Raw genomic sequence first — 12171 nt, forward strand, 5'->3', positions numbered from 1 at the left:
CTAACTGACAGAAATGTCTTACTGACTTTGGTTGGCTTCGGCACTGATTGAGAACACATGCTCAATGATCATAGATAGAAAATGTTGATAAGAGAAGATCAAACCTTCAGCAGGATCACTACTGCATTTATTTTCAGAGTAACTTACAAGGTTGAAAATGTCAGCTCAAATGTCCATAATAAATTCAAGAAGAAATCATTACTCGAGCATGTGGAATTCAAAATTCTGGTACCAAAGACCCACAGCAGGGGATGGGCTCATAATGATATGTGTTGAAGAAACAAGAAACAGGTAATTGTATCGATGACCCCTGTCTTGTTTGATGTTGTTGTTGTAGGGTTTAACGCCATTTCTCAGCACAAGATAGGCTATACATGGTGGTCAGTATAAATGGTGGAGGAAGAACCCGGGAAAACCCCGAAAAGAACCACTGACCCATGAGAAGCTACTGGCAAGCTTTCTCACACAACCACATTAGCTGAATCCGAGACTCGAACCCACGCAGACAGAGGTGAGATGGCAGTGATCTGTAATGGTGAACACTTTAGAGCACTCGGCCACTCGGGGCCCCTGTCTTGTTTGAAGGACCTCACATTTATAATACCTAATAGGGACTTATGGCCCCACTCTTTCCATTTTCTGGAATGAGCATTGTGATTGTAAAGGATCTGATCCTGGATTATCATGCAATAGGGTTTTCAACTGTGGAAAGTTTTTTGCAGCCTGAAAAGAATAGATTTTCAAATTCACTAATATGAGGTGCATTTGCACTCACTGTTCTGCATTTTGCATTTGTACTGTTTTCTTCATAATTTCATTTGCATTAATTCTGTAATTCCTTCCTCGTTCACTCTTATTTTCATTGATTTCAGATTACATGTTTCAGGGTCTGTATAATACTTTTAGAATATCAACAAATAAAAGTTGGAAGTCATATGTATCCTCACAAGTAGATGATAGATGACTTTGTTCAGGTGGCCTTTAACAGGATTATTGTCTCCTTTTAACCTTATGATTGATTCCCCACCCCCAGTAAACTATCAGCATTATTTAGAGTAGATATTCAGGTCTCCTTTCAATCAGAAGAACTTGACAGATTTTTATTTTGTTATGCCCTTGCCAAATATATGGAAAGGGCATATAATGTTACCCATGTCTGCCTTCTCCAGCTCATCATGTCATCTCATCCCATCACATCCATCACAAATTTTAATTTCTCCTTGGATACATTTCCCATTCACAGTAACATTAGCAATGTGATAGGGTAAGTGTTCTTGGAGAAACATAAATTACTGAAAAACTTCGCTTTCTTTGTAAACATTCCATGATCACAATAGTGTCAGGAAAATAAACTCCTAACTCCAGAATCCAGCCCACCCAAAGGGGCAATTTTTAAAAAAAGTTGTCTTTTCCCTTGACATTCCATATAGATAAAAGGAATAAAATCTTACCCATACCACTGCTTGGTGGCTGCCTATCAACCAGATGTTTACCGGTTTTAAGCTTTCACTGGGTACTATCAACATAGTACCACAAGACCATATCTTCATGATTTTGAACCCATCCATCCAGAAAATCATTATAATAGTTTGTATTCATGTATCTGTTACATGTTGCACTTATGATATTTTATTTATGATCAATATTTATGGGAATATTTTGGCAGTTACGGACTTTGTTTATTCTGACTTTTTGGTTCCACATGGTGTCATTTAGTGTATAGTGTTGGTTGTTTATTCACATTCACCGTATATATTGTTTGATTGTTTAGTATTTTCTGAGTGTTTGTTGTTCATGACGTTGCAGTTAAACAGTTGTGACGAAATGCTGTTAAGTACAAGAAGTTTAAAGATAATGAAGACATGTGAGACATGTCATGCTAGCACAAAGTGTTTCATCATCCTCAGCCTGCGGTATGTGCTCGTTATGGTGAGAAAGTATCTGGTGACTGCATCAAGAGCATGGAGAGATATGTGAAGTGTCAGATGGAGTGCAACATTCTGAGCATTCACCTGAAGATGGCTTCAGTTCCATGTGCAGTACCCATTCTCCCCATGCATACAATGCTGACTGCAATGATTACATTTGGTAGATATGATGAACAAAGGATTGCCAAATTGCAGGTGGATAAGATCGATGAATTCAAGTGCATTCTTTTCTTAGAATCTGCTACCAGCAACATTTTTGTCTTGCAGGTATTGAACACATTTGGACACATTTACCAGTAAGTTTGACATTAGATGAAAACATTGGAGCAGTGAATGTGACAAGATCCACTGTTTTACAAGGTGGAAAAAAATGTTTTTCCTGCAGCCTTTAAGTATGTGTATAACATTCTGGCAACATCTTCTCTGTTAGACCTAGCACATTTCGACAGTTTCAAACTGGCTAAAAATCATGCAGAGATTATACAAATAAGTATGTGGCCAGGATTGCCAAGGTCATCAATAGGGCTGTGCACAATTCCATTTCTGATACCTGATTTGATGTATATTTTCATGTCCCTATTCCCACAGATTCATGCAAAATCCATCAGTTTACCTACCAAGGAAAAGAAATAAAATTTTGTCTACTCCCAGTTGGTCTCAGTGTTAGTCCCTGGGCATTCACAAAAATCATCAACTGTGTTGTCACACATTTCTGGTCAACATTGCCAACAGTGACTGTGGTAGCTAGACAGCAAGTTCAATTTGGTGAAGTGCAGGAATAATCTTCTTTCCTTTTTAGGTCATCTAGGCTTTTTAGTGTACTGGAAAGTCAGATCTCATCCCATCCCATCAATTTGTCCACCTGGACGTGGCAGAGTTGCCTACCCTTACTAGCAGAAACATTACAATTTTCAGGGATAACTTATGCCATTATGATTTCCCATACAAATTTCAGTAAAAATCATGAATTCCATTATGGAATGAGTTGTTTTAATTCAGATTTGATATTTTGTTTGGATCCAGTATTAGTGTAACCAGATATGGCAACCCAAAAAATAAAATGCGCTCATGAAACTGACTCAGATGATAAGCCACCAAGAAAGATTAAACAAAAAGAACAGAGAAGTTCAAACCAGAATACAGTAGAACTTCGATTGTCCATCAGGGTGCGGGACTAAGACCATGACGGATATAAGAATAGACAGATAATAAAATATGTACATTAAAAGTATTATACAATAGACTGGGTCATCAAAAATCATAATATCTACATATGTACATATGCCTGTTTTTAATATTTTGACGTACAATGCCCTGATGGTTAACAGAAACTGATGGTTAATTGGGTGCTGGATAATCAAAGTTCTACTGTACAAACAAGTTATTGAGATCAACAAAAGGTGAAACATTGGCCTTTTATTATCTGTGTAATCAGTATTTTAGCATCATACATGGTGGAAAGAAAGACTGTTTTCTTCTTGTAAGAAAAAACCCACTGAATTTAGATCACAGGAGCTCAAACTGCTGAGACAGTTATCATGTTAAAGGAAAATGATGCTCATTGCTACAACAGACAGCACAGTGCATCTGAACTGAAAAGAATTAAATAAAGTAGAGTGTTTAACCAGTAGGTATTAAATGTAAAATATATTGCAGATATGTTTCTTTCTTCTTTAAACACATTACCTAATCATAATACATTTGGAGAACTACAACTACTACCAGCTACAGCAGAGGGAGTTGCAAAGCAACCAACAAAAGGTCACAGGGATGTCACTAGACCACAGGCCACTGGGAAGCAATCCTACATACTTTATAAACGCCATTAACCACAGTTCTCCTGAAATAAGTGGAAGAGTCAAAGGGAGGTAATTAATTTTCATGTGCATTCCACGATACCTTCCCTATTTTAAATGACACATATCTATGCCCATCCTCCTCCCTTATAAAATATATAATGGTATGGAGAAAGCTTGAATCTTTCATTGCCGAATGGGGAAGATTTACCAATATGATATGTGGACCCGACAGATAGTTTCCCTGGGACTAAGTATCAAGCTCAGCACATCTTCTAAACCTTTGCCCAGAGTTCTTTCAATTACAATGCAGCATTTATCATCTGGTCATCAACCTAAGCACATTTTAGTCAGTTATGTTATGCTTTTTGGTTTGCACTGGAATGCAACAATGGGTTCTAATGCCATCAGTTGTAGAGACTATGCATTTAGTGTGGACTTGCAAGAGGTGTGACTTCATGTCATCACTCAGATGGCTTCCAGAAGTTCTGTGATTCATCCACAACAGGTTACAAAGCAGCAGGCTAGTTATATATTGGAGCAAGACATGATTCCATGTGTCACCTTCCTTTTCATTCTCAATCCACTTGTCAGCAAGGACATTTCTGACCTTTACCCTTTCAAGTTTTCGGTTGACTAGATCTGGAATCAGTGTTCAAGTAAAAAGAATGTTTCCCACAGGAATGAAAATTGAATTCATGCAATGGTAAATTCTGTGTCTATATGGAGCAATCCATCTGCTAGATAATTCCTTTGCCTGGCAAGTTCTGCTCAGTGTGGCAGTGTACGTCTTAGTCCTTGTTGACTTTCTTGGGTTCCCATAAGAGTTATTATATAGTTCAGTTGCAGGCTGAACCCTTGACCATTGCACCAACTTTCACAATCTGCACAATGAGAGGTTGTATCTTGAAGGCAGGAAAACCACTCTGGACTTGCATCGGGGATAACTCTGCAAGTACAACCTCTGGCAATCATGATTGCTATGGATGTGAACACAGAAGTCATGGTGAGCAAGTCTGCTACCATTTCAGGATAGCATAGGAGTGTGGCTCACTCAGGATCATTATTTACATATCAACATCCTCAAGATCGAAATGCTTTGAAAGCTTCTCATTGATGGCTGGAGAACCTACATGCGAGTGGAGTTCACATTCTTTCCAACAACTTCACTGTGGTGACCTGTCTCAAACAGCAAAGCAGAAACAAGTACCCAGAACTTTATATTCTTGTTTGTCATTTTCCAAAGTGATGTACTCAATGACAAATCCATGTTTACATTTGGCATATCCAGAGGATAGTTAATGTATTGGCAGACTCACTGTCCTGCAAGAAGAATACTTACCTGATGACATTACTATGTAACCCACCCACACCCCACTGCAAATGTGAGCATCCTTATTGATATGTCACCTAGTTTAAAACTGTTAAACAGCCAGTTGATGGCCAGTAACTTGACAGTGGTAAGGGGTGAGGGGTAACAAATAAAAATTTCTTCCCTTTTTCAATATAGTATGGGTAGTACTCAGTAGTTTTGCAATTTGCATTGGGTTTTAATTTTGAAAAAAAAAAATCCTAGGTTTTCCTCACTGGTTAATCTTGTTATTTAAAATAGACCTTCTGTATTTTATGCATTGTTAAAAGAACTTTGATTCTATGTATTTTGGGAATGATGTGTGTAATTTGGGTTATATAGTATACAGCTTAACCTTATGTTAGAGGTGCACTTGCTTAATAAAAACTGCTAGCTCCACTCATTTGTACTTCCTGGATTTTGAAGGAAAATTGTATAAAAGAATGAGCCAATGACCTTTTTTTTAAACTTTTTTATATATATTTTAATTCATTCATTGCACTTTCAGAAGCTAATGTCACCTCACAATTTGTGTTCCCTATTTTAATAACTGCTAAAGTTAGTATACTTCAGACTAATTCAGGCTGATTTTTTTAGAACATGGGAGCACCCATTATGTTCCGTTGTGTGCTTAGATCTTGTACAACTTCTACAAGTACAGTATGTAAAGAAATTTCAGCCACAGTACATAAAAGTAGCATAGAGATATGCCGACATTTTCCATTATGCAATTTTCCAAATGCAAACAACTTTGCCTTGCACCTGTCACTCTCTTAAAAGTATAGTTGTAGAGTACCCCCCATAAAGACCAATTAGGTTCATTATTATTATTGTTATTATTATTATCATTGTTATTAATATTATTATTATTATTATTATTATTATTATTATTATTTAATTTTGATTGTATCCTTGAATATTTAAGTCACAAGCATCATTTATATTTTAACTAATTTTACTACAGTGAATGAAAAGAAGCATTTTTGCTATATTTTCTGTCACTCAATGCAACAGTTTTAAATGTAAGTTGACTTTACTCCTGCATTGAAAGATTTCTGATTTCCACATGATTAAGGTTGTTACACACACAGTATTACCACAAGGCATATTGTGTAAGCAAAGCTGAATAAGCATAATTGGTAACTATTCTGTATATGTTTTGGCCACAATAGACCATTTGTCAGATACTAAGATGCATGGGAAAGCATACCACAACCATTATCACAAATGTCGTTTTGGCTCAAACCACATCATATTCATCAGGCATTAGAGACTGACTGCCATTTTTTAGTACACTCTAATGTTATACCTTGAAAAGGGTCTATTGTCAACAATAAAGCATTTGGAGCATGTCAATAAAGATGCATTAAATGGTTGGAGAACATGCAAAAGATTGTATAATACGAAACTAGCCTTAAACTAGCCCTATTATCTTTTCAGGATTCTATCACTTAACTTATCCTCAGGAACAGTGGCAGAGTGGCAGAAATCTGAGAACTTCTCCAATTCACACCCAGTTAAAGGTAGCAGGAGCAAGCTTTGGTGAGACGAATGCTTATGAGAGAGCAGCTTGGTTTAACCCTACTTCTGCTGGTAGGTTCAAGTGTTGAAAACTTCTCTGCTCTGACATGAATTTCCTTGAAATAGAATGCACATGTGTGCCAATTTCTCTTTTTTCAAAGAATAATTTATTTCAATATTGATTATATTTGGCAAACGGTTGTGCCCTGAAAGCATAGAAACTAACGTGATGTTAACTAAATTTTTAAATACCCACATTGTGTTTCTTTCAGGAAAGTTAAGAAATGCATCACTGGTATATTGAAAATGATTCATCACTCTTTTTGTTGATATCGCTTAAATAATTTTTCATCCAGAGGAATTAAAATTGCAACATGAAATTATTTTGTGTATATTTTTCATGTATTGAATTTTTTAATTCTCTCAGCAGAAACATACATGTTCCAGTAGACAATTAAATTCAAATCATAGTTGATCTACTTTCTATATTGTATTTTTATTGGTTGGTAAAATGTACAAATAAGATCATAGTAATCTTGTTTTAGATCACAAAAAGGATATTTAGTTTGAGATCAGACAAAGGCAGTCACATATTCTGTCAATACCTACTTGGTATTTTTAGAAAAGACAAGCATGAATTTTAGTATACATTGAGATCTATTTTTGAGTGCAGGCAAGAGACAAGACATTATTGGTCTTACTTGATGCGTACAATTTATAGTTTTCTCCAGGAAGATCTCCACAGCTATTTAATACAAATTCATATTTGTTCTCTTTACTACAAATTAGCTTTAAAACCCAGTTGCATTATTATAATGATATTTTCTCATAAAACTCATTAAATTAGAGTCTTTTATGAAATGAACTCTCTAATTATTTGAAGAAAACAAACTTTTAAGTTTTGATCATCCCTCTATGATTCAACCTTTCAGGTATTTTAGATTTCAGAATTAAACCTTTTTGATAACTGAGTAGTCACTATTTTTGTATCATCTTTTCTTTGTATGTTCACTGGTTCTTCTTCCTTTCATTACTCTGGTTCTTACAAGAAAGAGCCAGGAACCAATAAGTTCCAGCTTGAAACCAGTCAGCTTACTGATATTACAATAGTGACATCTTGAACCTTGTTTGCCAAATAATCACTAAACAAGAAATTTTCCTCTGCAGATATATTTTGAAAGTTATTTGTTTAATGTTGGAAATGCATGATTTCTTTTTTCAACATGTTAACAATGATAATACCTTAGGAGAATTACTACTGCCTCACCAATCCAGCCCTCCCATATCCTAGTTTTAGTTAAAGGGAGCTAAAAATTGTCTGCCAGCCTGTGTTGAGCAGAATGATCTCCCTTAGGTATGAAACTTTTTGGCCTATTCTCTCAGAACCACGTAGTTGCTACTTCCGTTCATACCAAGAAGCATGAGAGGCCTCGCAAAAGCCAGAATCAAAGGAAAGTATGCTCCATCTATATTTCCAGCTTTTTCCTATGCTGACAAAGTTATGCCTTTACAATATGCTTATACTTTCTTATCGTCAAACATTTAGGTACTTGCAACTTCACATGTAGTTTGGGATATATATAATTCCATTACGAACATATCAGTAAGTTTCTGTTTCAAGGTATTCATCCGGGGATCGTTAAAGATGGGGACTACTGTACATGTATAATTCCATCATTGCTGGTAGGAATAGGAGAATTTCCTTTACCAAGGTATCCATAGCCTTGGAACACCATGCTTCAATGATTCTACCTGTACATGCCATCCTTGACCTTCCCTACAGGTAGTATTGTAGTTGAGATCGTTACTACTTTTTCCATATAACCATAATTTGGTATAGCTCTGTGCCCAGACTGCCAGACTGTATTCAGGCAACTTCAGCAGTCTTGGAATATTACGGACCTTCTGACCTGCCATGATCATCAGTTTGTTGGCAGTTCTACCTGGGCCATACGCCATTATTTCATTTGGAAACTCCAGCAGTCAACAGTGATATCACCACATTGGGGATGACAAAGCCACCTTCCATACATATAGATTGTATGGCCTCTGATGACACTTTGCAGTTCATGTGTAATATCGTTACTGTGGCTTTGATGTTAAACTTCATCTTTAAGGCAATCTTCCAACATGAAGATCATAGCTTTTCCTCTCCCACAATGAATACTTCAAAGCATGCATGGGTATTGGTCTCACGAATGGTCCAGGTATTGAACAGAGCCTCTGAACACATCTGTTTGGCCAATGCTGTATCCACTGCTACAGATTTACAACTGGCAGAATGCAGCTCTCTGCCTGCACTTCCCTGAAGGACCAACATAAGACCAAGCTAAGAGCATAGCCTTTATCCTCTAGCCATCCCTTTAACTGCCAGACTGAAGAGGCCTGCAAACAAGCGACCAAGGAGACCATTTTCCTTCCCCACAACCACAGCATTGATTCAGGGATAGTATGGGAAATCACCAAATGGTGAGTGATGTTAAAAGATTGTCCCATATATGCAGCAAAATTTAATGAACATAGAAGACCAAATTCAAGCTCATGTTTGCCCTGGGCATGCTGTAACTAGGAACTCTGTAAATATCCTACATCGAGGACGAGCCTGGTTAGAGTGGGGGTTTAAGGAATCAGTTTACATCCATACGTACAAACCAATGTTGAACGGGGATGGGAGACGTTACAAGCTTCCGCTTATCTGAGACAATCTGTTAACATCGCTCACCATTCCATCGAGCAATGATGACAGTTAGTAGAGATCACATCAGTCTGCTGATGAAGTCCTTAGCATAATGACGAAAGCTTCAGGTTAGCTTTCTCTATTTTTTGTGTGTGTAATTGTAAAGTTAAATACATTGTCAAACAGGCTCTTGCTTATCAGAAATCAGGCTACTCTGGACACTTCATTCAGTTCAGTCTCATCAACAAGACCCAAGGAACCCCCCTTGAAGGGGTACCTGAAAAGGACCATGCCTGTACATTTGAGGGAGATCATGCCTCTTATTACCGTTCAAGGAGGAAAAGACAACAGCGAGGTTCTTTAATCAAGGGTATAATGGATTATCTGTTCTGCATGTCACATCCCATAGATACTTACTTCACTTTACTGAACAGATAAATCTAGTTTCTGCCAATTTTTATGTTTGTAATGAGTTTAAAGATTAGGAATATCACATCTACATTCATCTGATTATCTGTTTAAATATTCAAAAAATATATTTGAGACCTCTACATTGTCACTTAATTAGGTTTAGATGACTATATTTAGTTTTTTTCAATGTGACTTGGCTGGGAATTGGGGGTGGTGATAGCAATAAATGTTAAAGTAGACAAAGAAAATAGAATTTGTTTGATACCTTTAATACTGTCAGTGAATATTCCAATCCTATTTTAATATAATATAATTCAATTATAAAATTTGGTATTCATTACAGCTATTGAATGGGTGAAATACTTGGAAGTGAAAAATATTTTTTGTTTCTGCTAGAATACTTACGTGGTCAAAATACACTCCTTTCCTTCCATACCCTCCAACACAGTTTACATTATTACTGAAAGAGTGTGCATTACCATTCCAGCAGTAATTAACAAATTACCAATCATTCTATTCAAGGAGAGACCACTCTCTTCTGACTGCCATCTAGGTAGACATTTTAGAAAATAATTGACATAGCAAGCCAAAAGACATACTTGTCTGGCAAGGCTGGACTTATAATGTAGTGGATATTCTTCTAACATATTATCATTGGGTAGGTATTATAGAAGAAACATATTTTAGTCCATAGCTGGAATTAACATTTAAGACTGAAAGGTGTTGTTTGCCATCATAGATGAGTATGTGGATGTTACCAGACAGATAAGAGGGACATTTGGCAAGCCTGGATGGTTTGAGTGTGTGAGGGATGAATACTGGGCTTGTAAGGAGAGGGTGGCACTCATTGATATGTCTTCATTCACCAAGATGGAAATAAAGGTATAAAATGCTTTTATCTTTCTTATATCTCTAAGTAGTGAGACATTGGTACATTAAAACACTACGTATTTGAACTCCCTGAGAGATGCAGATTGTGTCTGGATTAATGATTGCCCAGTACAGAACAGATTATATGTCCAAATATATTTAATTGGTCCTGATGACGGAAAAGTTTGGATAATTGGAGTACAGATCAGCAGAATTTTGCAGTATAACTTTATGTTTCTATCGTAGAGTTTCAAAGATTACAATTTTGTTCTCTACCACTGCACTTTCATGGCAGCATAATTTGACAATTACAATTTTAATTCTCTGAATTCAATTCATTTTATTAAGCAGAACTTTAAGGATTGTATGAATGAGGGGTGACAAAATTGAGGACCATTACTTGACTAAAACGTGTAGGTCATTGCGGAACAAAATCTTACATGATATGCAGTATAAATGGAATAGAATTGATATGTACATGACCTTGAAAGTGTAGTCTCGACTTCTTATATGTCCATATTAAGTTGGAATATTATGTTATGTCATCGGTTTACCCATGTGTCAATCCAGTTGTCTGTACATTAATCTATCCATCCATCTGATAAGATTTGCTTGTCCTGTTAGTCCATAACATTGTAACAGTTGGAGCAGCAGCGGGGGTCAGCCAATCTTTTTTCAGGGTGTGACAGCCAACCCCCAGTAAAGCATTGATTCTACAATCTGAGGCTTGTGAAAATGTTGATTTCTTTGTTGCCAAAAGCCAATCCAAGCCTTGTATGTAAACCTGGTTGGCAACCATTTCACTGAAGCACAACAACAATATTGCTCAGATGCGGTCTCATCGTGCAAAAATAATTATGGTTCACACATGTCACTGCATTTACAGTTTGATATACATTTTAGTATACAGGTTGCTCAACCAAAGCTTCTATCAAGACCAATGCATTTACATGTTTTTGGATCATGTAAACTGATTGTAATGAATTTATGTTGAGTTCTCAGATCATGTGCAAAAAAACTTATTTATGTCCATGTTGCTGGGACACCAGGTCTGATGAATATTTCTGTGTATGTGAATCAACACCATTAACGATAACCAAAATATTACAGTTATCACTTAATCACTTTAGAGGATCTGCATGTACCACTGTGTAACATAAATGACATCTGTGTTTTTATGTCTGCCTCATGAAAATATTCTGGCTGGATTTGTTTGTTGTCAAGTATGACATCACTGTAAACTGCAAAATTATTAATACTAGCATCAGGATCTTCGACCAACAGTGCATCATTGATGTCCATGATAAATTCAACAACACCTGTATCCAGGAATCATTTGCAGTGTCATTTAATTTCTTGAGGACATCACAACATCGTTGGTCTTCTGAGGATGGCGCTACTAAATAAAGTTTCTCCCATTTGAGCCACCTCATTATCAAGTTGAGCAACAACTGAGTTTTACCTGACCCAGATGGACCAGTGATAATGGCTTGAATACAGTTTGGTAATGCTGTATGATACTTTACAGGAGCTTGTGTTTGTGTCGCTTAAATGTCAGTCATGTTCATATTGCATCATCATGAGCATATATTGTGGTTAATACAAGGTGGTTGCAGA

General features: G+C 36.6%; 1 protein-coding gene across 5 annotated transcripts in view; it reads left to right on the forward strand.

Annotated features, from left to right (window-relative positions):
* The window catches only part of LOC149782801 (pyruvate dehydrogenase phosphatase regulatory subunit, mitochondrial-like), a 107625-nt gene that overhangs the window by 56680 nt on the left and 38774 nt on the right, over window positions 1–12171 (forward strand). For all 5 annotated transcript variants that reach the window (XM_089934314.1, XM_089934317.1, XM_089934318.1 and 2 more), the window contains exons 12-13: window positions 6516–6668; window positions 10424–10566. In XM_089934314.1, coding sequence (XP_089790440.1) covers window positions 6516–6668; window positions 10424–10566 — 296 coding nt within the window. The remainder of the gene's footprint in view (window positions 1–6515; window positions 6669–10423; window positions 10567–12171) is intronic.

This window comes from Sinohyriopsis cumingii, chromosome 15 (genome assembly GCF_028554795.1).
Source record: "Sinohyriopsis cumingii isolate HCF-2022 chromosome 15, ASM2855479v2, whole genome shotgun sequence".
Taxonomy (NCBI): domain Eukaryota; kingdom Metazoa; phylum Mollusca; class Bivalvia; order Unionida; family Unionidae; genus Sinohyriopsis; species Sinohyriopsis cumingii.